Genomic DNA, 26053 nt, shown 5'->3' on the forward strand with positions numbered 1-26053 from the left:
CAAAAAATGCGAAGCACCCTTAGTAATGCAACACTCGGAAATGAGATATGATCGCTCATCAATGAACAGCTCAGAAGGAAACTTCGAAAATCCATAAAAAAAATTTAATTGTGTGCCACACTTGTCTAAAATTCGAGCTGAAAGGAAGCGAATAAGGAAATATGAAGCAGCGGGTGTATGAATGTAAATATGTATTAGGTTAAAGGCTTCCTTTTTCTATTCCAAACATCCAAACATCCAATAAATGAGGATACGCGCGCGCCATAATAATAAAAACATATATGTACATACATACACACACATACGTACATGAATGGATATGTAGATATATTGCTAAGTACTTCAATATAAGTAAATATATATGCATGTATGTATGTGTGTATGTTAATGTAAGTTGCATAGTTCCCTAAAGTATCAGATGTCAGCGAAGAACAACTGCCGTCGTCTGGACAATGCAGGGATCTGTGATCTCAAGCAGATCGGCGTCTGAGAAAACGGAAGAAAAAGTGCGTTAGGAAAGGAGAGGAGAGCGGAAAAAAGGTAAGTGAAAAAGGTAAACTGTAAGAGGGAAAAAATATTGTATATGGAGTGCCACACGAAATGAGACTTGGCTTGAGAATTTTTTTTCGTATCGAAAAAACAACAAAAACTGTCATCTGTCAGTTTGGATTTTCATGTGCGCGTTATGAAGTGGGAAAAATAAATTTTTATTTGCTTTTTTTACAGCTAAACACAGTACGCATGGAATTGTTGAGGCTTAAAGATCACTTTGTGCACATAAACATGTGTATGTGTGTGTGTATGTGTATGTATATGTACGCGCATACAAACAGAAGTATAAACAAAAATACATGCTGTTGGGATCAGCTGCTAGTCATGTTAAGGAAAAAAACTTCAAAAAACCCAAAAAGTCGAGAGAAAAAAATCTAGCTAAAGCAGAGCTGATCTTAAAGTGAAGCAGCCAACCAAGAATGGACACTGGAAAGGGAACTAAGTATGTATGCGTGCGTGTGTGTGCATAGGGATGAATGAATGCCAAAGGCGTCAGTGGCAACAACAGCAGCAACCGACTTCTGGCTACAGCATCTGTGCTGCGTTGAAGATTGCCACACACACGCACGCACACATGCTCAAACAGAAACACATCCGCATGTGAGCAAGTAGTGGTATTCCTAGCTGTTTTTATATTTGTTGTTGTTCATCTGTGTTCGCACAAGTGTGTGGTGTCTTGAAACGTGTTTGCCAACGCCACTGATACCTATAGGTATGATACACACACACACACACACACACACACATATAAATGTGTGAGTGTAAGCGCAAACTTCTTATTACTCAACAGACTCTAGCTCAATAGTGCACATGCACCCGGGCACTGGCTGTTTGGAAGTGTTGGGCTGGCATTTAACTTAGTTTTTACACTGAGATTTCTACTGTGATTCTGCCCCGTCTGCCCCTGCCTACGTGCGCTGTGTACGCTCTGCAATTCAACCACAGCCAATGGGCTCGTAGTGGATGAGATCGCTTTTGTTGCTTTGTTGCTGGTAATCTGCCCGTTTGTCTGTCTGTCTGTCTGTCTGTCCGTCGGTCTATATGCTTTTGCCTTTCGATTTACAGCTGTCGTTAATACATCAACAACAACAACAAAGCAGGTGTGTTTGTATACACATGTGTTGTTGTAATGTAAAGTGGAATTCCACAGAACTGTTCAACTGCACAAATTATAATCTGTATTGAGAAATGAGAGAATTTGTAAATAATGCATCGTTTACGAGTTGGTAGAGAATGAGCAATAAAAATTACTCGTTTGAAAAAAAAAACCAAAAATCCGCCTTTAATGACAGCGAACTGTTATTTTAATTAGAACATTCACTTTGATGGAACAAACTAAGTGGGCTTAACCACTGGAGCCAACATGGCTAAAACTTTCAAATTTTTAATGCATCTCCCGAATTCAGTATAAAGGCAACACAAGACTTGACTATTTATTTTTTTAATTTCATTTTTTTTTGTTTTTTATAAAATTCTGGTTCACTCTATAATAAATACCGCAATAATCCAAATTTGTAAAAAATTTAAAAGTTGTTAAACAAAATTAAAAAAAATTAGCATGCAGCCCATTAAATTTTTAGCTCAATTCTATTGCATTGCGGAATAGCGACCGTTGTAGCTGAAAGGCCTGGTGCGTGACTACCATTCGGCATTGCGTAGGTTCGAATCTCCGTGCATGAAACAGCCAAATGATAGAACAAGTTTCTTCTAATAGCAGCAGGCAATGGCAAACCTCCGAGTGTAATTCTAGATTAGAAGTGCCACTGCGATACATTCGTTTTAAGAGACCATTAAAGTAATCAGCGTCTGTCCACCAAGAGATGCGGCTGCAAGCGGGCAAAGTGTCTTGGAATAAGCGATTCGCTTTATAAATACGAAATTTAAATCCCACAGAGTAGAGTTGTGCGCTTGTCTTAGGATTCGGCGCAATGCAAGCCGTGTCGAATCACTACCAGAAGTTCAGAAAGAATAAATACATTTTATGCGAAATAAGAAACGCAAGACCGAATTAAGCGAGTGCGAAGATAGAAGCACGAAAATTTTACCAAATGGTGCGGCGACTTACAGAAGATTGAGTATTCAAAGACGACGGGCCTGGTGAGTGTCATCCAGAGCATACTTAATTTATGGAGGGAGCACTTCTCACATTCACTGAATGGTGACAGCAGTGGATGTCACAGGGAAGGTCAGTTCTAAGTTACCGGAATGGCCCGGATTTATTACCGGCCAAGGACTGTCACTCCAGCAGCAACAACAGCAACCTCGATACCCCCAAATCGTTGACGACGGGACTGTCGTCTGAATAGCGATAACGTGGCCAAAGACCAAAAATCCAACTTTAGTAGTCTCCCATTATGTCCGTTCAATGTCCGATGAGACTGCACTTGGAGTGTTCGAGAGAAAGATTCTACAGAAGATTTGTGAACTTTTGCACTTTGACGAATACAGACCCTTGCTACTGGGAGCAGAGGAAGATGAAGGCCTCCCTTGCGTTAAAAAGTTGAGTGAGACTTTGCTTCATTTGGGTGTGTCCAACTCGCGCCGATTAGTACTCGGTAAAATTCAGTCAAATTCACAAAAGCGGTTTATGCGTCAATCAAGAAAAAGAAGTACGATATCTCAAGATCTTGAAAATATCAATAAGATATGGAAAAGTTTTCTGAACTCAAGCGATTTGTTTGTATGTAATAGATGCATTTGCATCTAAATAATACAAATCTTAGCAAATTATAATACATACTTTTAAATACATATGTACATACACACATATGACACGTACAGCTACAGTAAAAAATAGTGCCATAAAAACTGCCAGCTTTGGCTCGTGCAAACTATTCTACCACCCACCGGTTTAGACACGTTTTATTCTTTAAAATAGAAAAGTATCATGAAAAGTATCCAAATTTATTTACCGATTTGGAAAAGTTTACACTTTTTGGTAGAATAATTTTTTTTTTGTAAAAATTTTTTTGTTTTTTTTTTTTGTTAAAATTTTTTTTGTTAAAATTTCAAGTAAACATTGTTTTTTGTTTTATATTGTACAAATTTTTTTATTTATTTTTTTCGTGTTAATAATTTTCTTTTCTGTTAAAAAATTAAACGAACAGTCTCGATATACCTATTATATATGTATGTATGTATGTATGTATGTATGTATATGTAATTATATTTTTATAGAGGCATATCTTGCATACATATATCCATATGGAAATGGTACTGAAAATAAAAAAACTGATTTTTTTTTTTAAATTTTCGATTGCTTAGGAGTGTCAACATATTTGCTACTGATGATATTATTGCCTTATATTTATTATTATTATGATTGGGTGTTTGTGCACTGCGACCTGTACAGATCTATTGTGCAGCCATGTAGCCTACTCAAACAGTTTAGGCTGTTAATAAATCCTTAAACTGCTGTAGGCTTATTTTCTACTAGGAGGTTTGGATCTATAGTCCCATTTCCCAGGGAATTTAGTCTGCGTCGTTCCACTGCTGGGCAGCTGCATAAAACATGTTCTGCCGTTTCTTGTGCCTCTTTGCAGAGTCTACAAGTTTCGGTCTCTATCGCACCTATCTTTTTCATGTGATAATTAAGTTTACGGGTGATATAGTTTAGCGCCGATTGTGTTGCTATTTTTTTTGCCGACACTGTAGTCATGTACATATGTTTAAGAATGAACTTCAATCCATTGGAATTTAGCGTAATTAAAATGTTCGCCAAAAAAATATATATCACACATTTATTCAATGGACTTAAGTTAATAAGGTAAACAAAATAGCTTCTTTATGGCATAAAAGTGTTAAAAAATGTTACTGACGTGAGCGAGATTCCATTCAAAATAAATACTAATAATACTAATGTATTTAATTTTTTTTTCTAGAAGTCATGTATCTACATATGTACATATCGCGCGTTTGCTGAAAGGAAGTCGTATTTCAACCAACAAAAAAAACTATACCTAGAAACCAGCTTTAAAGTTTTCAATTTACTATACCTTCCGAAATAATAATAAATACATCTCCTTCTAATGAGATATTCTAAATACCGCTATGTACTTTTTACAACCCATAAAAGAGCTGGCGGCCAATTATTCACCTATACTCGTACACGCATGCTCCTCCAACGAAAGTGAGGAGTAAATCAAAAATGTTCGCGCAAAATGAATTGATACACTAGAGGCAATAAAAAATGTGTATTGAAAAGGGAAATGTAGATTGTAGGTATGTAAAAGCGCTTGTGTGCTAAAAATGCAGAGAAAATTGTGCCAAAAAATGGCTATTAAAAGGACCCTATTAAATTGCACTCCATTTGCGCTTGAATAGCAGCTGAATAAAATAGAATTTCTAAAATATATGCATAAAATATATGTATGAAACTTTATTGCACAAAGAAAAAAGTCAATAGATATAGCCGAAAAGGCATAAAAGCACCAGGGCACGAATTCCAGTGAACTTTTGTCCTCAATTTGCTGCAGCACAAGTTGGCAAGTGGAGCACTTTGCATGAAGCAAATATAAAAATTGGCAAAAAATGCCATAGAAATTAATTTAAAATTTATTGAAATAAGCGATTACCTATGGTTGACTATGAATATTTCAAAAATTGTCTGCGCAAAGGTAAAATAGAAATGATGTTATTGTTGTAGGTGCATAAAAATATTGTCCATAAACTTTTGGGGTATACTGGGGAGTAGCTGTCGTTAAATGGGGAGGTCCACAAACAAGCGTTACATTGTTGTTGTTGTGATTGTGACTGATATTGCACGACAGTTGGTTTTAAATGACTAAAGATGGAGAGAAATGAGAAAGATGGTAGACGCAGAAATGCTTTTATTTAATAAGTTGAACAAATTTAATATTTTGAACCAAATTTTCATGCAAGTAAGTGAATACAATGCACTTGTTGTTGTTGTTGTAGCAGCATAAACATTCCCCGTGCATATGCGAGGAATGCTGCTGAAGTGACAGTCCTTGGCCGGATATAAATCCGGGTCGTTCCGGTTACGTAGAACCGACTGTCGTGGGAACGATACAATGCAATCGTGACCCTCGCTTTCAACAAAATTAAAAAAAAAAAAAAACGTTTAACTGGTTCACATGAACAAATAAAATATAAATGAATAATCGCGACTTCTCAAATTAAAAATTTCAAAAATTTTCAATACATTCCAGCATTTAAAAGAGTTGAATACCCAGAACATTTTAATGTTTTCAGCATTTCTTTAACTCTCCTTTCTCCCTTCTCCTTCTCCTTTCTCGTATTTGTATAGTACTTAACTTTCTGTTTAACTTCATGAAATGAAAAATGTACATTCATTTATTTCACTTGCTTGTCGTCTATAAATTTGCTTTTCATTTTAAAGACGCTGTGAAAATTATAGCAATTTTCTGCACACTTAATATAAATTACTCATTTTCCTGGAATTTTTTGCCAAGTCATTTTTTCAATTGAAAATTATGAAAATTGTTTGCTGATTAAACTTAGCGGGTGGTTAATTTGTATTTTTTTGCTCGCACAATAACAAAGATTTGGTCTTGCTTCTTTCAAGCAACTCCGTTCTGTAGTCTAGCCACCTACTGTGGCATTCAACTAACTAAATGCGAATACAAACAATAAAATCCTGCGGATGTGTGCCTTCAATGTAAAACAATTCTAGGAAAATAATTAGGCTTTTTTTGTTCGCCAAAATGCATTTGAAAATGTTCCTAACAGGAATTGGAAGTTTTTGGAAGACCGGGATAAGATAAAGCTGATAGCAAAGAAGTAGAAATTATTTGATTCCCACTACTGTAAGGTGCATTCCACCGGAGCGTGCCGAATTTATGCCCGATGAAGGAATGTCACTCCAGTAGCATTCTCCAAGAGATTGCGGGGAATATTTCCACAACTGCAGCAACTATTTCTTCATTATAGGAAGAAAAATCATGAGCAACATTTAGAAAAGTAGGTTATGTTGCGCACTTGGAATAGATACAAAACGCTTATTCCAACTCCAGTGACACCTTACAAGAAATAACTAAGTAGGTAGAACAAATAATTTAAAAAATCAAGTTCCCACCGATTAAACAAAGCGAAAAAAGCATACATTTTAGAAAGTACCTTTTATTGGAGAGTACCTTTCTTTTTTAAGAATTCAATAAAAGTTTTATTATGCTCCAATAAATTGTCTAATTTTGAGTTTAGATCTTTACAGGCTCTAAATCTGGCTCTGGATAAATTAATGCTTAGTTTCACCAATTAATTTTAAATTTATCAGACTGTTACAATTTAAAATGGCAAAGTTTCGCACTGAAATCGCACAACTTTAAATTTCAACAACCTGGTAAATTTTAAATGTGATTAGGGAAACCGGGCATAAGGGTTGTAAAGCAAAAAATCTTTAATTAATCTTCGCCCATTTCTGATATTAAAATTAGGGAAATTTGTACAAATAAATATTTAGTTATGAAAATTCGCACTCACCTTTAACGCTTCTTTAATTATTTCATTAATCCTCAAAAATGTTGCTCCACAACAAAAGTTCACTGCTACCTTTGTTTTATTTTTTTTTTTTTTATTACTTCTTACGTTTAGCTGAACACACGCGTTTTTGTATAGAAAATAAAGGAATATAAGGCAAGATATAATGCAACGTCCAATTAGGCCACCGGCATTCCAACTGGCGCAACTGTTGAAAAATCCTTTTCTACACCTGACTAGCTGTCTAACTGGTTGGCACTTTGCACTGGAACTGCACACTGCGCTACTCAACAAACACTGTATAACCGCAGGAATGTGGCGATGCGTCAAATCGGCAAATGTCAAATGCGCGAAACTTTTGATAGAGAACAGCGTGAAAACGCGACGAGTAATTGTATATAAAAGCGCAATTGCCTGAGCAGGGAGCTATATGGGGCAAAATGTGTACGAATGCAAAAATAGGGCTGCACGGATAATGGTTAGTTGCTTAGCCGGCGATTGCGATGGCAATGTCGAAGGCTACGTTTCTCGCAGCGTCGAAACTGAACTCGTTGTTTGACAGCGCAGTTGCCAAAACACGCCAATAACACTTTCCACTCAAAATCAACGAAAAATGGAAAATCTGTACAAAATGTGACCACAATAACAACAAAATTGGCAAAAAGGCACATTAGCAACAAACACCCGCAGCAACGACAACCACGACTATGACGACGATGGATAACACAACGAATACCACGAACCAAATGAGCGAAGGTAAATGCGATTGTGAACTGTTCGCGAGTACGCGTTTACTTTGCTATTGCTTTTGTTTTTTATTGGAGCAAAATTTTCACTGTATGTATTTTAATTGTTGCTCCCGTTTGCGTTGTTGATGTTGTTGTTTCAATCGTTTGACGGATGCGATGAGGTGATATTTTCTGCGCTCACTTTTCTTCACTTCTTCATACAACAAAAGAATTTTTATATACACAAAACACAAATTTTTCTCACAATTTACGAATTGTATTTTTGCAAAAATATACGAATTTTTAAATGTTTTACAATTTTTGGATGGGATAAGTTTGCGAATTTCTTGTTCACTGCTTACTTGGTTGCTTGCAATTCTTGGTCGTTTTTACTGCTTTATACGTGAAGGAGAGTCCGATATGCACATATGCATGTATATATGTAGGTATAAGTGGAGATACCGAGTATGCGGTCAATGCTTCGGCGCCACTCTGCACTGCCATCAGGCACAGCAATTGTACGAAACACCAACAGCCAACAATCAACAATAACAAAAACCAATTGCACACACTCACACGTCTATGTTCCAATAGATGGCCAAAAGCAATACACTACTCGTCCTAAAGCGAGTTCAGCTTTTTTTGGTGTTTGCTATCTCGGTTGCTCCAGTGCCGCTAGCTGTTTGCATTGGTGGTGGTTGTGTGCGTTTACTTGCTGCGCCCATTAAAGAAAAACAATGCAAAGCACAAAATGAAAATTTCTTTCTGTTTTTCTTTAATATTTGTTGGTTTTTTAGTTCAATGCTGCTTTCACGCTTCTTTCTTTTCCTTCCTTTTTACCGTCTGCGTCTGCATATGAATCAACCACACAAGAGAAACGCACAAAATCGTTCACGGTAACTATCGCTACGACGTCGCCGTCAACGTTCACGACAATGCCAACTACAGTGACTGCGGTGCTGCTGCTGCTACGACGATGGTAGTTAATATAAATTGTAGAAATATGAAGCAATAGTGGAGTGTAGAGGATATCAAACGATCTAGTTTTAATCGAAAAAAATCACGAATGTATGAATAAAGTGGTCTATGAAGCAATTAATACAATCTTGGTAGTTTAGGAAATCTTCAGTAACGTCCAATTCTGAGAAAATCTTGCGAGCATATAGCATTCGCTTTGAGTTCGCGCCGATTTATTTACGTACACAAATCTTGAACGTATTTGTATGGAAAGAAATCAAAACTCTTTTAACATTTACCAATACAAGTTAAGGAAAAAACGCATCATAATTATTTTATGGTTAATTTTGCACTCGTTCCTTTAAGGTATATTTGCACCATTCACCTCTTTTTCATACGTTTTTCTGTTTTTGCTGCTCACTTCCACCAGCAACGATTCTTCATTTAATGGTCGCGCACACACAAAAGGCACTTTTCTACAATTAATATGATTTTTATTGCTGCGAGTAATTTTACTTATAGCGAGTATTCGTCACTTCTTTACTTGATTTTAATAAATTGTATGCAATTTTATTTTCTTTCTGCTTAACAATTGCAAATCGGCAATTCGAATTTTTCCCCAATTCGGTAGTATTAGCTTCTTGGTAACACAAGAAAGCGTCGAAAAGAAATGAACAAAGCGTTGGAAAGAAAGTACATGTATATTACACTATATTCTAAAGCACACTGCGAAAAATATAAATCATCCACCGTGCACTTGCACTTCAAGCAATTATTTTCCTTCTTCTTCTTCTTCTTCTACATTCATTGTGTATTTCACCCGTTCAGCGGTTTACCACTTGGAAGAAATCCAATTGGATAAAACATGGTGGAGGATTAACTAATTGAGGAATTTGGGTAGAAAATTGGATACCAGACACTTTGTTGCAAACTCGTAAGGCCCATGAAATATTGGGTACCTGCCGCTAGTCAGTAGGCATTTTGATGAAACTTTCTTCTACGAAATAAATAATGATTTGTTATAATATTCACATTGTCTCTATTTTCGAGCTTAATCCCCAATCTATAAATATTTGTTTATTTAGTCTACGAGCAACATATTTTTAAAGGCCATAAGATAGTAATAAAGTAATAATTCAACTGTAACTGAGAGTGAAAATTTGAAATCCTTAAGGACAAGCGGAGAATGTTTGCTGACACTCCCTCTGGTCGGTATGAACTGCACAGCCATTTGCAGAGATTTAGTTGAATTGAATTAGCCAAAAAAAAATCCATTTCAATAATTTTATGTTAAGAATTATATATTATAACGAAAACGTCTGGTGTGCAATTCCATTTTTAGATTATTTTTGTGTGAACTAATATAGAAGACAACCCTCAGAAGGAAAAAGTAGAAAATACGAAAGCAGGCAAGAAGAGGTTAGTAAAGATATCTTCAATAAAATGCTTAATAATTACTACGGTAAATTGTAAAAACGGACAGATACATTTTCTTAATGTAGTTCAATAATCCTTCGTCGGAGGAAGAATATCTTCAGGTGACTTTCGCCGCGAATATATTGATTTTAAAACTTCCCGCAGCCGCCGGCTTTATTCGAAAATGCATTCGGCTTTTAACAAATAACTCTTCTATATCTAAATTCAAAATGTTTGTCTTGCTTTATTGTAATAAGTTGTACAGATATCTTACGCTCTCGATGTTTTTAGGTATTTGTTTTAAATTTTTCTGAACTCAGCTGTCGTATTATGTTTTCTGGATATATGAGTCCTTTAAGCGACTCGGTCATTAACAAAATGCCTTTTTGAAAGAACAATAAGGAGTTTTCCAAAAGCGTTTTCCTTTGTTGTATACGATGATCCATTTTTTCGAGAATACCTAATTGCTCCGGCAAACTTATTCCAAAAGGCTTCTTAGCTGGAAGTCATTGGTACGATGTAAACATAGAGTGCAGATGTCAAAAAGTTAGCTCTTCACAAATACTTGATTATTTTTAACAAAACCCATATCAGAATTAACAAAGGAGCAACACAGTTTTTCCTTAGCCAGTCAAGGCGGGTATTGCATCATATTAAAAATATTCCCAACGACAAACCGAGAATGCTTACTGGCATCTCGAATGCTATGTAGTAAACAACTTGGCCTTTCTATATCATCGACCCATATTCGTTCGAGTATATTTCTGCCATGAAAAAGCTCCTCCTAAAAAATCATCTGCCATGCGGAGGCGGTATAAAACTGTATCCTCATTATTGGAAAAATAAAGACACTCACCTCAAATGAAAGGAGCAGCTCGACCAAACCCCCAAAAGTTTAGTGTAAGTGGCTAACTTAAAACTAATTTTTTCAGAACACACTCGCTTAGCAGAATTTTGATTCCCACTCTATATTCATAATTTTAAATTTGAATAATTGGCCAATACTCTTCCTTTGTCAAGTGGCATCACAGTATTGAAAATAGTCCATCATCTGTATTCACCACAAGTAAACAAATCTGTTTACCGTGAATAGCTCGATTATGTGAGAAACACATGTCTAGCAATTTTTTTAATCAAAACAAACCGCATATTTGTGAAAGTGTTTATAAATAATCGTAAATAAAATTTAAATGGGTGTGCGCGGACTCACCGGCTATATAGCACGTTATGCGGAGCAGTATTTGTTGCCATACGAACTGCACGACTGTAATCTAGTCATCGATGGTGATAGTTTATCTTGCAACTTCTACAGAGATGTTTCCGGCACTTGTTCTGCCTTCGGTGGAGACTATGATGATTTCTATCGTGCAATCGTGGAATTCTTTCAAGTCCTTGCCGAATGCAACATCGAACCTTATGTACTAATGGATGGCGGCTATGAAAGGCGTAAACTGCGCACAGCTGGCAAACGGCTGAGAGGCAAAATTGCGGTCATCAAACGTATCAATCCTTGTGGTTCAGGGGCTGTTTTTCCTCTATTAATGAAGGAAGTATTTGTGGATGCAGCTCGTGACTGCGGTGTGCCCGTGATGCGCTGCATATTCGAAGCCGATGATGAACTGGCAACGCTTAGTCGAAAGTTAGGCTGCCCTGTGCTTACTTATGACTCCGACTTCTATATATACAACGTTCAATATATCCCACTTATTACATTGACTGTTAAAGCGCACACCAAGCGTGTGGTTGAGAAAGAGGAGAAAATTGTACCCGAGCGTAAGTTGCGCAAAAACGAAGCCAAACGTGTGGAGAAACTTACAAAAGCAAACCGCATTGTGGGCGACATACAAGTCAACAATGTGGAAAGACGTGCACCGAAAAAGGGCCAAACCTACAAGTTCTTGGATTGTTGCATATACCGTATTGAGCATTTAATAGCGCGACGCTCGCTTTGTAAAGAAAAACTGCCACTTTTTGCCGCATTACTGGGCAACGATTATATAGCGCGTTCTAGTTTTAAAAACTTCTTTGCCGCTGGTATGGGGAAAATTGGACGTAGTCGCAAGGTACAACGACAACAAAAAAGAATTCAAGTAATATTGCAGTGGTTGAAGGATGAGACTGTAGAGTCTGCACTAAGGAAAATTTTAAGCCGTTTACGCAAGGCAAGTTACATATTTACAAAAATAAAATAAATATCTAAGTATGAACATATTTTTTGCAGTTAGAACGAGAGTCGCTGTTGCAACAAGTGAACACTGCCATCGGTGGCTATTCTAATGAAAAATGTCATTCGTATGACTTTTTTGTCAATAAATACGAAAACGCATTTCAAAGGTACCCGCCAAAGCAACTCGAGGATGCTAATGAGGAAAAAAGCGAAGAAATTGAAGTTGGTGAAGATGATGTAGACGACGTCGACGATACCGAAAACAGCAGCACAGCAGGCGATGAGGTAATCGAAGAGGAAGACAGTGGAGATGTAACTGACAGTGAAGAGAACACCGATCTTGAAGATGAAGAGAATAAAGACGATAAGTCAAAAGATGGCAGTAATGCTACTGAAGAAGATAATGAACTCGATAGTGACGACGATGAAAGTAGTGACAAAACATCACAATTTCCCAACTGGTTCCTGCAGAAACTCTATCCCGCGCATTTGCCACGATACTTTGTGGATCTTGTACACCTCCGCAAATACATGAACAACCCACAAATTGAACATTTCGCATATAACGACTGCAATGAAATTGCATTGCCAATATTGATCTATAATTTTACGCTGTTAAACAGTGTAAGCGAGGAGGATACCGAACCCCAGCTGGATGATAATGGTGAACCACTGCCTATTGAATTTACATATATGGCACGCAGACCTAGAGTTACAGATATACAGTATACCCGCTATGCCATGATAAGTGAAACTAAATTTGAATTTACTCCCGAAAATCCCGATCCACTGCTCTTTCGAAATGTGTTCAGAGATAAAATGCCTTACTTAGACGCCGACAAGTTATTTGAAAAAGTCCAGCTACTACCAAAGGACTTGCAGGTGTATTTCCTAGCAATCGTTTATTGGCTGCATAAATCACAAAATTGTGATATTGTTCATCTTCATGCGTTGCTTGTTTGCGTGGTTGTACTGCGCACAATCGACTCAAAAATACCGGCTGAACGTGATATACGAGAATTTCAAAAACGTTTTGGTAAAATCGTGAAAAAGGAAAGAATTGTGCGGGATACAGATGCGCTAAAAGGCAAAACGCGGACGATTAGAGAAGATCTATTGTCGGTTTCTATACCAGAACGTAACGAGTTTATACCGAAATCCGATTGCTATCTCGTTATGGACAATCTTCTCAAACATTTTCATATGCAGGATATTTTTAAAAGAAAATACGATACATATTCAACAACAATTTTGCATGCATTCGCCGAATTTCAATCGATTGTCTTCCAATTGTATGGTCTCAATGGACTGCTCGACCTGCCCTACGAACCACCAAAAATGGGTCAACTGTTCTGTGGCGTCTTCATTTACAATATGTATGATTCGCTAAAGTCACGCGCCGACATTATTTATCATGTGCGGAATTTCATTTTTCACGATTCACAAATGATGTACGATTTCTATGAATACCTCTGGCTGTGGTGCGATGAGTTTGTGCCACATTGGAAACGTCCGGTTGTACAATCAACGGCGCAGGTAATAAATAAGAAAGTATTGAAGAAGAAGCGACAAGCAGCGCGTAAACTGGCGGCAGCACAGGAGAATGCGGACCCCAATATGGATATGGTGGATCGGAGCGGCAGTGAAGATGGCGTGGCTGCCGAGGAGTTCTTCGACTTAAATAATAAATTCTGCACTTTTCTAAAAGTTACGTAATAGAGAAAATTTTATTGTAATTTGAAACAGTTACGATGGTGTTCATGAATTTCTAAATTAACATTACACAATCGAGGGCCAGATAAGAACGGCAGGAAAAGAGATTTAAATAAAATAACATTTTAATAAACGACAACTTGATTCTGGATTTATTTTAAAGTAACATTCAAGTTATTAAATATGGAATAACATAGAAATAAAATGACCAGCTTGTTGTTGTTGTAGCAGTAACTTTGCCCTGTCAATGTAGTGTAATCACTGGTCGTTTTCGTCTAGCTCATCTAACGGTAGGCCCAGGAAACTTGCTGTTTCGACAGGTTGGGTCCAGAGGGAGAGGGGTGTTAAATGAGTGGGAATAATGTTAATAATGTAAAAAGGTGGTTAGTGTCGTGTGGGGTGCATTCACATGCCGGAGAAATGGCCAGCTCATCTTCGCTGGCATCGCTTCAAGTTTTCGGTTCAATTTTTATATATATAAATAAAAAAAAAAATAAATAAATAAATAATTGGCGCGTACACTTCTGTTAGGTGTTTGGCCGAGCTCCTCCTCCTATTTGTGGTGTGCGTCTTGATGTTGTTCCACAAATGGAGGGACCTACAATTTCAAGCCGACTCCGAACGGCAGATATTTTTATGAGGAGCTTTTTCATGACAGAAATACACTCGGAGGTTTGCCATTGCCTGCCGAGGGGCGACCGCTATTAGAAAAACGTTTTTATTAATTTTGCTTTCACCGAGATTCGAACCAACGACCTCTCTGTGAATTCCGAATGGTAATCACGCACCAACCCATTCGGCTACGGCGGCCGCATTCCCATGGCAGCCGGTTCTACGTACCGGAATGACTCGGGTTTTTCCCGACCAAGGGCTGCCGCCCCAGTATACTAGCCCTGTCGAGTGAAACCCATATCATCCCACCCCTTACGTCACAGGAGCAAACTCTCGCAGCAGTCCTTCTCCAAATACTTCTCCTCTGAGCTGGAATCGAATCCAACCCTGGGCCAGAAATATTCTACTGCTGCGTCTGCCACAAACGGCTTCACCCGAACTCCACCTCGGTTAGGTGTAACAAGTGCAATGGGTGGAGCCACCTTAAGACCTGCTCGGGTCTTAAGTCACATAGGGAGTGGTCCACACGGTATGTGGCCACGTGTTGCTCCCGCCAGCAGGCGTCTGATGCCTCCACGGCTAATACACCCCTGATAGGCCGGCACTACCAACCTCCACCACTACCCACACCTCCACGGTGAGGAGCCTATCGGAGCAACACAACTCCCCTTCAACCCCTCCCCTTCCTTCCTGCTCCAACCCCAGTGCGGGGACAAACCAGCAGCTCCTGGTCCCCCGCACAGTCTGTTCCGTGTGTCAGGTCGTAATACCTCGGAATCTGGTATCAGTCCAGTGCAATTCTTGCAATGGCTGGTGCCATTTTCGGAGATGTTCCGGCGCACCACCCGTGAGTGGACAACTGCCTACGTTGCCCCCTGCTGCAGAGCTCTGCACCCACTATCGCCCCCGGAGGCGCGGCCGCCCACCACCATCAGGCCGCAACAACCACAGTGGATTGCGCAGCAGGTCCAACGTAAACAACCCCACGCGTCCCTCACCCCCCGAATTACACTGACCTCACCGAGAAGCTTCAAGCTTCTCCAATTTAACTGCAACGGACTTACGAGTAAGGTCGACGAGATAGTTGACTTTATGAGCCGGCACAGTATTAAAATAGCTGCGGTCCAAGAAACAAAGCTGCACGCTAGGTCATCTCTGATCATCAGGGATGGCTATAACGTACACAGACACGATCGCGAGCGAGACAATGGTGGTGGCCTAGCGTTTATAGTCCACCACACTGTGCAGTATCGTCTTATCGATGAAGGAATCGACCGCAGGGACAGCACCTTAGAATGTCAAGGCATAGCTGTCCGGTCAGGCGATTCCGAGCTCGAAATATTTAACATATATATACCCCCTGTCACCTGCCGCCCGGCAGGATATCACCCTGATATAGGTGGGCTCATCAGAGGTGAAAACCAATTGGTTGTAGGTGAATTCAATGCGCATCACGATCTTTGGCATTCAAGCCTGCCAAATGATCGTAGGGGACAGCAACTGGCAGAGCAGATAGACGACTCAACATTCAGCACAGTGAACGACGACGCCCCCACCAGGGTAGTGGGCAATTGCAGCAGCTCGCCTGACCTAACAATTGCTAGCGCGGGTCTGATAAATAGCATAACGTAGCGACCTATGCTATCGCTTGCAGCAGGCCATTTGCCCATTATCGTCTCGATTGAGAGACCTGCCGACTTCGTTTCCGCGAATCACCACTTTAAAAAAGCTAATTGGGCCGGCTTCACGGAATTCACCGAGGACACCTTCGCCGCTCTTCCCATCCCCACTGATGTGCCCGTAGGCGAACGCGCATTCCGCAAGGTGCTCACAGCTGCTGCGGCTCGCTTCATTCCAGCTGGAAGTTATAAGGACATTCGTCCTCATTTCCCAGCCGAAGCAGCCAGTTTAGCAAACGAGCGTGACCACCTACGCCAGGCCGATCCCGGGGATCCCCGCATAAGGGATCTCAATTTGGAGATCCGGCAACTGGTAAATCAGCATAAGCGGACTAAATGGGTTGAGCACCTGAAGACCTGCAACCTTACCTCTGGGGTGAGTAAGCTCTGGTCCACCGTTAGGTCCCTGTCAAACCCGACGAAGCACAACGACAAGGTGGCTATCACCTTCAACGGCTGCACTTCGTCGGACCCGAAGAGATGCGCGAGCTATTTTAGCCGGCTTTTCATATTGCATCCTCCGGGCGACAGAACCAAACATCGTGCTACCAGAAGGCTGCACAAACTGACGAACGACAGTGCGCCACTTACTTTCTCCGGTGATGAGGTTCAGGGGGCCATCAACAAGTCGAAATCATCGAAAGCCATTGGCCCTGACGGCTTAAACGCGCTGATGCTGAAGCATCTGGGACCCCTGGGAGTAGGATTCCTCACAAGGGGTTTCAATCTGTCCCTGGCCACTCTCATCATCCCTGACAAGTGGAAAGCAGGGAGAGTGGTCCCACTACTGAAACCTGGGAAATCCGCCAACCAAGGGGAGTCTTATCGGCCGATAACTCTCCTTTCCCCAGTAGTGAAGACACTTGAAGCCCTCCTACTCCTACTCCCACTCTACACGAAACACCTGGCCCCAGCCCCACATCAGCACGGTTTCCGACGAGTGCACAGCACCACCACTGCACTCACCGCCATAAACGCCATGATAAATCGCGGGCTTAACCAAAACCGCCCCTGCGAGAGGACTGTCCTAGTAGCGTTGGACTTGAAAAAGGCTTTCGATACAGTCAGCCATTCCACGCTACTAGATGACATTTATCAGACGACACTCCCGCCAGGGCTGAAGAGGTGGTCCGCGAACTACCTGAGCGGTCGGCATTCGTCAGTGATATTCGGAGATCAAGCTTCAAAGCAGAGAAAGATTAAGCAAGGCGTACCGCAGGGTGGTGTCCTTTCTCCCTTGCTGTTCAATTTCTACATCTCGAAGCTCCCCCAACCACCAACGGGAGTTTCCCTGATCTCATACGCTGACGACTGCACGATAATGGCGTCGGGCAATGACATCGATGGCCTGTGTTCCAAAGTGAACAACTACCTCACCGACCTTTCTCGCTTTTTCACTGCGAGGAATCTCCAACTTTCCCCCACCAAGTCCACGGCGACCCTCTTTACCACCTGGACAAAGGAGGTCAACAAGCTGTCCCTTAAGGTAAAAGTCGATGATACACCAATTCCGACGGTAAATAACCCCAAAATTTTGGGTGTAACCTTTGACAGCTTGCTCTCCTTCTCTGCGCATACAACCGCAATTGCCACAAAAGTCCAAAATCGCAACAAGGTCCTCAAATCGGTGGCCGGCAGCACTTTGGGCAAAGACAAAGAACTGTTGCTTTCGACATTTAAGGCAATTGGCCGGCCGGTTCTTAACTATGCTGCGCCTGTCTGGTCGCCTGGAACTAGTGATTCGCAGTGGACAAAGCTACAGACTTGTCAAAATACCGACATTCGGACAGCGACCGGGTGCCTCCTGATGTCACCCATCCAACACCTTCATAACGAGGCACAAATGCTCCCAGTTGTGGAGCACAAGAAATTGCTCAGCAAGCAGTTCCTGCTTGGATGTTACCGCAGGTCTCATCCCTGCAGACACCTGCTTGAGCCCGAGCCGCCTCCCAGGCACGTCAGGAGACACCTCCTAGACTACGCTGACGAAATCCAGGACAAAACTGACCGTAACCTACTGGACCGGACAGTATTTAGACAGTCAATAAACGACATTCACCGGGAGACCGTTACCACCTTCCTGAACTCCCGTCCTGTGAATGCCGTAATCGGAGTCCAACCACCACCTATTGCAGACGAAGAGCTCCAGCTTCCCCGTGAGACCCGTGTAACACTGGCACAACTACGTTCTGGATACTGTAGCAGGTTAAACTCCTACATATCCAGAATCGACCCCGACATACCAAACACATGTCCGGCATGTGAAGGCACCCCGCACAACACTAACCACCTCTTCACATGCCCCCTTAAACCGACTCATCTAACCCCCTCTCCCTCTGGACCCAACCTGTCGAAACAGCATGTTTCCTGGGCCTACCCCTAGATGAGCTAGACCAAGACGATATGCCTACACTGACAGGGCTACCTATGCTGTTAACAACAACAACAGCTACGGCGGCCGGTTCAATTTTTGGGGCTCGGTTTAATGTATTCGTCATTTTTGCCACAATATCTTTCCGGATGCTAGCCTATAACTTCTCCGAAGTGGTTAACTGTTTGATACATACTAAGAAAATAATCAAGAGATATCAAGTCGCATGACCCTGGCCGCTAATTATGGTAATTAATAATCGGCATGAGATGAGACCGCGTGCAGCCCGCAACATTCCCATTGGAGCCGGTTCTAAGTTGCCGGAATGATTCGGGTATTGTCGAACTGTTTGAGTATTTCGATTAAAATAAGGCTAGTTAGCGACTAGTGCCAATTTACTACCGCTGTTCTAGTGTAATGCCTTGTTTTTTTAGTCAGATACATTCGTGAGATTTAAGGATAGCAACAATTTTTTATCTCTAGTTCGCTGCGCCCAAGAAAGGATCGTTAAGCTATTTTTTGGCTAAAACTTGAATAACCGCCCAATTTGCGAACTCACAACCTTGTACATTTATGATAATCCAGCATCACTCCATCCTTTCTCATTTGAATGACGTCTCAAATCCAACAAAATAATCCACAGAGACGCTTCCAATTCAGCTGATCGGCATTTCTGGGTTGTTGTAACATTGTGCTAGGAGAATGCTGCGGGGTAACAGTCCTTGGCTGGTTATAAATTAGTGTCACTTCTCCGCCTATGTCTTCCTCACTTATTACCAATCTCTGCCTGTTTGATGGCTTAAGATTCAAAAATATCTCATCTTCAATCTTTTCCAAGGTGTGACGAATGACCCGCACACTGAAGACATGATAAAGTTCATGTTTCGTATTAACAATTGAGTCGAAATTTCGATATTTTTACTTTTCCACTGCTATCTGGTCTCTCGTTACATGGAAAAAGGCATTCCTAATTTATTAAACTTAAAAAGAAAACAAAAATGTTAAAAAAGACTCAAGGATAAAAATACTTACTTTTGTTGTACTCTCCATTAGTTGTGTTTTGGTACCATAATTTCTTTGAGTTTGCTTTCAAAAGTTTCTGCTTTCTTTCTTTTGTTTGTTTTGGATATTTTTCATTCACAATAGACACCATCTGTTCGTAGGCAGTGTTGTCATCGTCAATTAATCGCCTTTCATTATTATCATTTGCGTTATTTCCAGATAGACAAAGGCCTCACCATTCACTCGTAATCGTGACGGTTCATATTTAGTCGTCTTTAATTTTGTAAATTAACTCCAAAGTAAATTAGGACTAGCTGCATTTAATTCCGAATTAGCTTGTTAATCGAAAGTTGGTGATTCAAGTTCGGTACAACAACAATATATGAAACAAATACAAATCAGCTGATTTGGAGCTAACCAAAAAAGGCAGTCTATGCTATTGGAACGTTTCGAATGTATATTCATTTATACAGTTGTAACAAATATTAGGAGGATTCTTGGTCGGATGCAAATCCGTATTGTGCCGGATACAAATTCCAGTAATGTGGGACCGACTGTCGTGCGAACGATGATATGTCAGTCGTAAACTTTTTCTAATAAGACGACACTGAAAAAGATCGGAAAAAGCGCGACCATGCACAAAATAAATGAACAGGTCAATCATCACTATTGTACCTTCTGGACGCTTTTTATGGATAAAGTAAATATAGTTTTTGTATATTAACATTCTGCTTAACTTTTTAAAGGCCAAGGGTTGTATTAGATTGTTCGTATTATGCTGAAATTGAAAGAATAACAAAATCAATACGTTTCTGTTTCTAAATCAGTAAGAACTTCCAAAATGTTTTGCGTCCATTTTGTTTGTCCGTTAGTACTAGTAAAAATTTAAAGAAAACTTATTTGAATAAAAAAATGTCTGACTCACAATCTCATACAGTTTTTAATATATTTAACATAAACTAAAAGAAAAACATGTCAAATTTGAAATTTTCAAATGAAAAGTGGATTATGAAGATTTTGTAATTTCAATTAAGAAACGAAAAAAAGGAAACAATTGGGGGAGATAGGAGCCAGCAAGTAGGATTTTTTGCTTAAAACCTTGACTGATGGTGTATTTACTTCCTTTGTTAAGCATTGTCTGAAACATACTTTTTATCTTATTTGGAAGGGAATACGAAATTAGCAAACGCTCGCACGTGTCAGCAGTCTCGCGAGACCCGTGCCACTTTGGCCCAAATGCGTTCTGGATATTGTAGAAGGTTAAACTCCTACTTATCCAGAATCGATCCCAATACCCAATATATGTCCAGCATGTGAAGGCACACCGCACGAAACTGACCATTTATTTATATGACCTACTCAAACCTAGTCACCTAACACCCCACTCTCTTTGGACCGAACCTGTCGAAACAGCATATATTCTGGGTCTACCGTTAGATAAATTGGACGAAGAAGACAGGTGAAAACATTGCACTGACAGGGTTTAGTAAGCTGCTACAACAACAAAAATATGGTATTTTTTTAGTTTTCTTGACCTTTGTTATATCTTTAATTATGTTGATGTAGAAGAGTATGTATTAATTATTCCAATTTTATTTTATTTCTTAAAAATGTAAATTACCTTTATAAACATTTTGCAGTAAACTACATAAATGTTAAGCTTTTTTATTAGTTATTCCGCGGCATGCAAATAAAAACAGTTGACTCGAGTTGAACTTTCTGGAGCTTACATAGTATTTTCATTTTTTATTTATTTATTTTGTTTTTTTTTGAATAACTTCTTGCAGTTTGCTAGTTAAATGCTGGTTTTATCTACTAATTTTAATTGTTTTTGAGATTTGATAATTTACATTATTTCGTACGCTTGTCCCACTGTACACAGTTTGCAAATGAACTGTCGTCATCGCTCGTTGTGAATGGCATCTTGTATTATTGGCAAAGAGGAAGCAATTCGTCTTTGTTTTGAATTTTTACTTTTATCGCGTAATGAGCAAGTAAAAAGTTGAAAAGGATACGAACTAAGGTACGAGAAAACACTGCCGATGTTTTTAGCATTTCGTGTAGGCGTCCATATCACTGAGGAGCTTGGAAAAAATTTAGGCCATACGGAGGAGTCGTCATAACAAGTAAATATCTGTGCCGAATCAGTAACTAATTGTAAGAAAAAAGAGCTCAAGGGCATACTCTAGTACGCGGAGTGAGAGACGGTGAGCTAAATGATTTTATCTACCGTTTTGTCATTGTTTTCTAATGTGGCGTTTTTTAGTAGGTTATTAGAATATTTGTGATGAGCAGTGACTAAAGTTTATTTTAAATAATTTGCGTTTGTCTCCTGAGCTGCGACGTCAGCTGAGAAACTTTCCAAATTTTGCAATATCTCGCGGAGCTCAGCTGTGGGAGCAGCTTATGGTTAACACTAATACCAGCGCAAATAACTGCCTGTTTCATCGTTAGCGCCTTAGTGCTGTTATTTCTATACAGTTGGCTGCGGCTGCATCCCGACGTGCTGTTTCGAAAAAGTCCTTCTCTTTATTACTTGCGTTTGCAGAGCATCGCAAACATCGATCGCTTGATTGCATTGTGCGCTAATGTTTCACGTCAAATGGATAGCGTATTCGAAGCATATTTAGGTCCCGATGGGGTGTTGGCTGGCGCTGTGGCTGGTGCTGTCGGTGAGCCAGATGATATACCGAAGGTGAATACCACAGTTTGGGTACTCGGCAAGCGCTACAATGCAATACAAGGTAAATGTGACGAAAAATATCATTGCCTGTGTGTAAAAAAAATCTTCTTATCCACCTGTTTGCAGAGATCGATTTAATACGGCGCGATATTCAGTCGCGTCTGTGGTGCACCTATCGTCGGGGTTTCGTGCCACTTGGGGCGCCACAACTGACCACCGATAAGGGCTGGGGTTGTATGCTGCGCTGTGGCCAAATGGTTTTGGCGCAAGCTTTAATTGACCTACATCTTGGACGGGAATGGTTTTGGACGCCAGAGATACGAGACGCGACATATTTGAAAATCGTTAACCGATTCGAGGATTCACGCAAAAGTTATTTTTCTATACATCAAATCGCTCTAATGGGCGATTCGGAAGATAAAAAAGTGGGCCAATGGTTTGGTCCAAACACGGTGGCGCAAGTTTTGAAGTGAGCAATAATTCAAAATGAAAAAAAAAATTGTTGCTACTTATGACAACGGTTTATTTTAAAGGAAACTGGTGCGCTATGATGACTGGTGCTCAATAGTGGTGCATGTGGCAATGGACAACACTATAGTGACTGATGATATATGTGAGATCTGCTACATGCTTACATTTTGCTAGTTACATATTTTTTTATTTTACATACATACAGATTCACTTTGCCTTGAGAACCCAAACAATGAAGACACATGGAAGCCTTTACTACTCATCATTCCACTACGTTTGGGTCTCAGTGATATAAATCCCATTTATATACCTGCGTTGAAAAGTTGTTTTGAGTTGGTTGGCAATTGTGGCATGATTGGTGGGCGTCCCAATCAAGCGCTCTACTTCGTTGGATATGTGGACGATGAAGTTTTATACCTTGATCCGCACACGACACAACGTTCGGGATCAGTGGGACAGAAGACGTCACAGGATGAAAGAGATTTCGATGCCACATTTCATCAAAGATATGCTGGACGCATAAGTTTTCAGCACATGGATCCATCAATGGCAATGGTAGGCGGGCGAAAAAGAAGTATTATTTCTTCATTATTTTTTATTATTATTTTAGTTATTTTTTTATTATATTGTTCTAATTTTTTTAAAATTTATTTTAGTTACTTTTTCTATTTTTTTTTTATATATAATTTTTTAGTTTTATTTCTCTTTTATTTGCTTAAAATAACACTTAATCATTGTTCTTGTCCCCAGTGTTTCCTCTGCAAATCACGGCTGAGTTTCGAAGTTTTACTCGATAACTTACGCACACAGGTATTGACCGCCTCCACGCAACCGCTGCTCGAAATCACAAAATCGCGCTCACCGGAATGGGTATCCGCAACGGCAGGTATTGAGTCAAATTTTACTACACTAAATACAACGGGGATAGTTAACTACAACACGTCCTCGACGTCTACGACAGCTTCGAGCGCCGCCTCCAGTGATGCTACCAATAGTAATACACCGCGTACAACTATAGCAAAAACTATAGGGACGTCTGCACGCGCTACTTTTGATGCGATGCAGGCAGCGCCAACGGGGGCAGCCATCGAAAACTATAAGAATCGTTGCTATCGAACCATCAGTTCTTGCGATTCAGAAGGTCTTTAAACAAAAAAAAACTAAACGTTTCTTAAATACTAATTTTCAATTTTACTAACAATGCTTAATGCGAGAATTTTTCGAACTTAGAAAATAATATTTTTCCTTAAATTGCTTTTTTGCAGACTTTGAAAATGTGAATCATATCCATGCAACCGGTTCGACGCGCAATGGCTGCGATGCTGATGTGGCCGATTCAGATGAAGATTTCGAGATAATTTCGTAGTTCTAAATGAAAATAATAGTTGTAAAAATACTACAAAACGAATCATTAGTGTCTTTTTTTACGCATCAATTCGTTTGAAAATAATGTGCGTGAACGAAAACTAACGAGGAAGACAGCATTTTCATAAAATTGATTTTTCTAATTTGCAATTACTTTGTATTAGTTATATTCTTTTTTATACAATATATAAAAACACGAAATATGTGTAATTTTGTAAATATCCTGTTATAAATGCTAACAATAATTTTAAGCTTTTTTCTAATCAAAAAAAAAAAAAAAAACATGTCGCTGCGATCCGACTCATGCAAGTACGGAGAAGGAAGAAAAGAGTAGGAAAATGCAGCATGAAAAGCAGCGCATGATGAAAGCGTTGAATTTTAATAGTCAATAATGTAGCATGAATTTGTCATAATTAAAACAAACAAAAACAAAAACATGTACACACACACACACACACAAGGAAGCATACACAATCAAACAAACGCGTAGAAAGTAGAAATGTCTAGAGAGTTCATCGGGCGTGTAACGCGTGTGCTAACTAATGTATACTAGTAGCTGAGGTATTGTACTATGCATGCAGCGGTATATGTAAAGACTATAACTGCAATAAAAGGAAGAACAACAAATAATGAAAACGCATAAATATAAAATACAAAAATACAACAATTTATGTAAACAATTTTTAAGTAATTAAATGTACGACGACATGCTTATGCACATGGAAATAAAGCAAAACAAAAAGCAAAAACAACAACGTGTACTACTTACTAAACTTATACATATATACATACATACATACATTTACTACCACCATAGGCGGAAAACTCTGCTGACGAAATCTAAATTATAACGCTTAATTGATTTTTAATCAAAATATGTGAGGCTGCATGAAAAATGACAACGAGAAGTGCGCAGGGAAATACCATTGCATATTAGCATAAAGCAATAATGTGCGAATTTGATACGCCGTCAAGCACAGACAGACAAATTAACGTTCTAAATGCATGTGCCAGAAATACATTTCATATAAATTTCCTTAGTAAATAATGGTATGCATTACAGTTGTTAAATGTCAGCTAAAAACATAAAATTGTTTACTCTTCCGCCGCTTGGTTGCCCCTTCAGTCTTCAGCTGGGTTGCTATAGTGTCACGTTAGATTTTATTGGCCCACTATCGTATGAAATGTATGTGCCACCTATGGCCACACCCCAATCATAAATTGTTTTTGTTCCAGCACTCTTTCATTTTTGCATTTCAAATTGACACATTTTTACAAGACACAAGAGAATATGTCTTATAAATGGCTGCATACATACATTTTTATAAACAGGGTGCATACGGTAAATGAGGACATGCGTATATGTGACTATAGCTTCGCGAAACCCGATAAGACATGAAGGACCACAACTTAACTCAAGAAATGAAGAGAAGTCGTCGCTACATGGCAAATCACACCGATTTAGAAATCTATAATTTTCTTAAGTGTGTCCATTCTTTCGTTGCTAATTCGTTTGACGTGAATTGGAAGCACCAGGCGGCAATGCAGAATCTCTTTCTGAACGCAAAAAGCACGAGGAACGTTCTGACACTGTCCGATCTGCATAATTTATTCAGCAAGTGCAAGCGCTCATTGACGAGGATCGTCCAAAATCAATGAGGGCTCTAGCGAGCGAGCTTAATGTTTCTGAGTGTCTTATTAGTCGAGTTGTCCGTGGATATCTTCGTTATAAATCCGGAGGGATTTACAGTTTATGTTGGAGCAAACACGAGAACAGCGAGTTATCCGATCAAAACGCCTTCTAAACAAAATTAAACACCCTGAAGTGCTTGAGATGTTATGGTGTTTTTTTTCTGACAAACACTTTTGGCCAAGACG

At 39.6% G+C, this 26053-nt stretch overlaps 3 protein-coding genes across 3 annotated transcripts in view; 2 read left to right on the top strand and 1 right to left on the bottom strand.

Moving 5' to 3' along the window:
* The window catches only part of LOC128863370 (protein Star), a 121023-nt gene extending 111579 nt beyond the window's left edge, over positions 1 to 9444 (bottom strand). Inside the window, exon 1 of the mRNA XM_054102496.1 lies at positions 7015 to 9444. The gene's annotated coding sequence lies outside the window, so the exon portion shown is untranslated. The remainder of the gene's footprint in view (positions 1 to 7014) is intronic.
* Positions 9445 to 11206: 1762 nt separating this feature from the next.
* LOC128863993 (protein asteroid) lies at positions 11207 to 14131 on the top strand. Its single transcript, XM_054103449.1, has 2 exons — positions 11207 to 12278; positions 12338 to 14131. The coding sequence occupies exons 1-2, from the start codon at positions 11303 to 11305 to the stop codon at positions 13993 to 13995; spliced, it is 2634 nt and encodes an 877-aa protein (XP_053959424.1). The 5' UTR covers positions 11207 to 11302; the 3' UTR covers positions 13996 to 14131.
* A 7888-nt stretch (positions 14132 to 22019) lies between these two features.
* Positions 22020 to 24588, top strand: LOC128863830 (cysteine protease ATG4B). Its single transcript, XM_054103197.1, has 6 exons — positions 22020 to 22400; positions 22466 to 22808; positions 22873 to 22952; positions 23016 to 23365; positions 23561 to 23951; positions 24076 to 24588. Exons 1-6 carry the CDS (start codon positions 22259 to 22261, stop codon positions 24174 to 24176), a joined length of 1407 nt encoding a protein of 468 aa, XP_053959172.1. The 5' UTR covers positions 22020 to 22258; the 3' UTR covers positions 24177 to 24588.
* Positions 24589 to 26053: the final 1465 nt, after the last annotated feature.

The sequence above is a fragment of the Anastrepha ludens genome, chromosome 5, assembly GCF_028408465.1.
Source record: "Anastrepha ludens isolate Willacy chromosome 5, idAnaLude1.1, whole genome shotgun sequence".
Classification (NCBI taxonomy): domain Eukaryota; kingdom Metazoa; phylum Arthropoda; class Insecta; order Diptera; family Tephritidae; genus Anastrepha; species Anastrepha ludens.

What these genes read in the sequence shown, in the direction of transcription:
- LOC128863830 (XM_054103197.1), top strand. Translation starts at nt 22,259, where the DNA reads ATGGATAGCGTATTCGAAGCATATTTAGGTCCCGATGGGGTGTTGGCT. An exon ending in ACGGTGGCGCAAGTTTTGAA is followed by an intron (nt 22,809 to 22,872) that starts GTGAGCAATAAT and finishes TTTATTTTAAAG; the next exon opens with GAAACTGGTGCGCTATGATG. An exon ending in CAGTTCTTGCGATTCAGAAG is followed by an intron (nt 23,952 to 24,075) that starts GTCTTTAAACAA and finishes GCTTTTTTGCAG; the next exon opens with ACTTTGAAAATGTGAATCAT.
- LOC128863993 (XM_054103449.1), top strand. Translation starts at nt 11,303, where the DNA reads ATGGGTGTGCGCGGACTCACCGGCTATATAGCACGTTATGCGGAGCAG. An exon ending in AAGCCGTTTACGCAAGGCAA is followed by an intron (nt 12,279 to 12,337) that starts GTTACATATTTA and finishes TTTTGCAGTTAG; the next exon opens with AACGAGAGTCGCTGTTGCAA.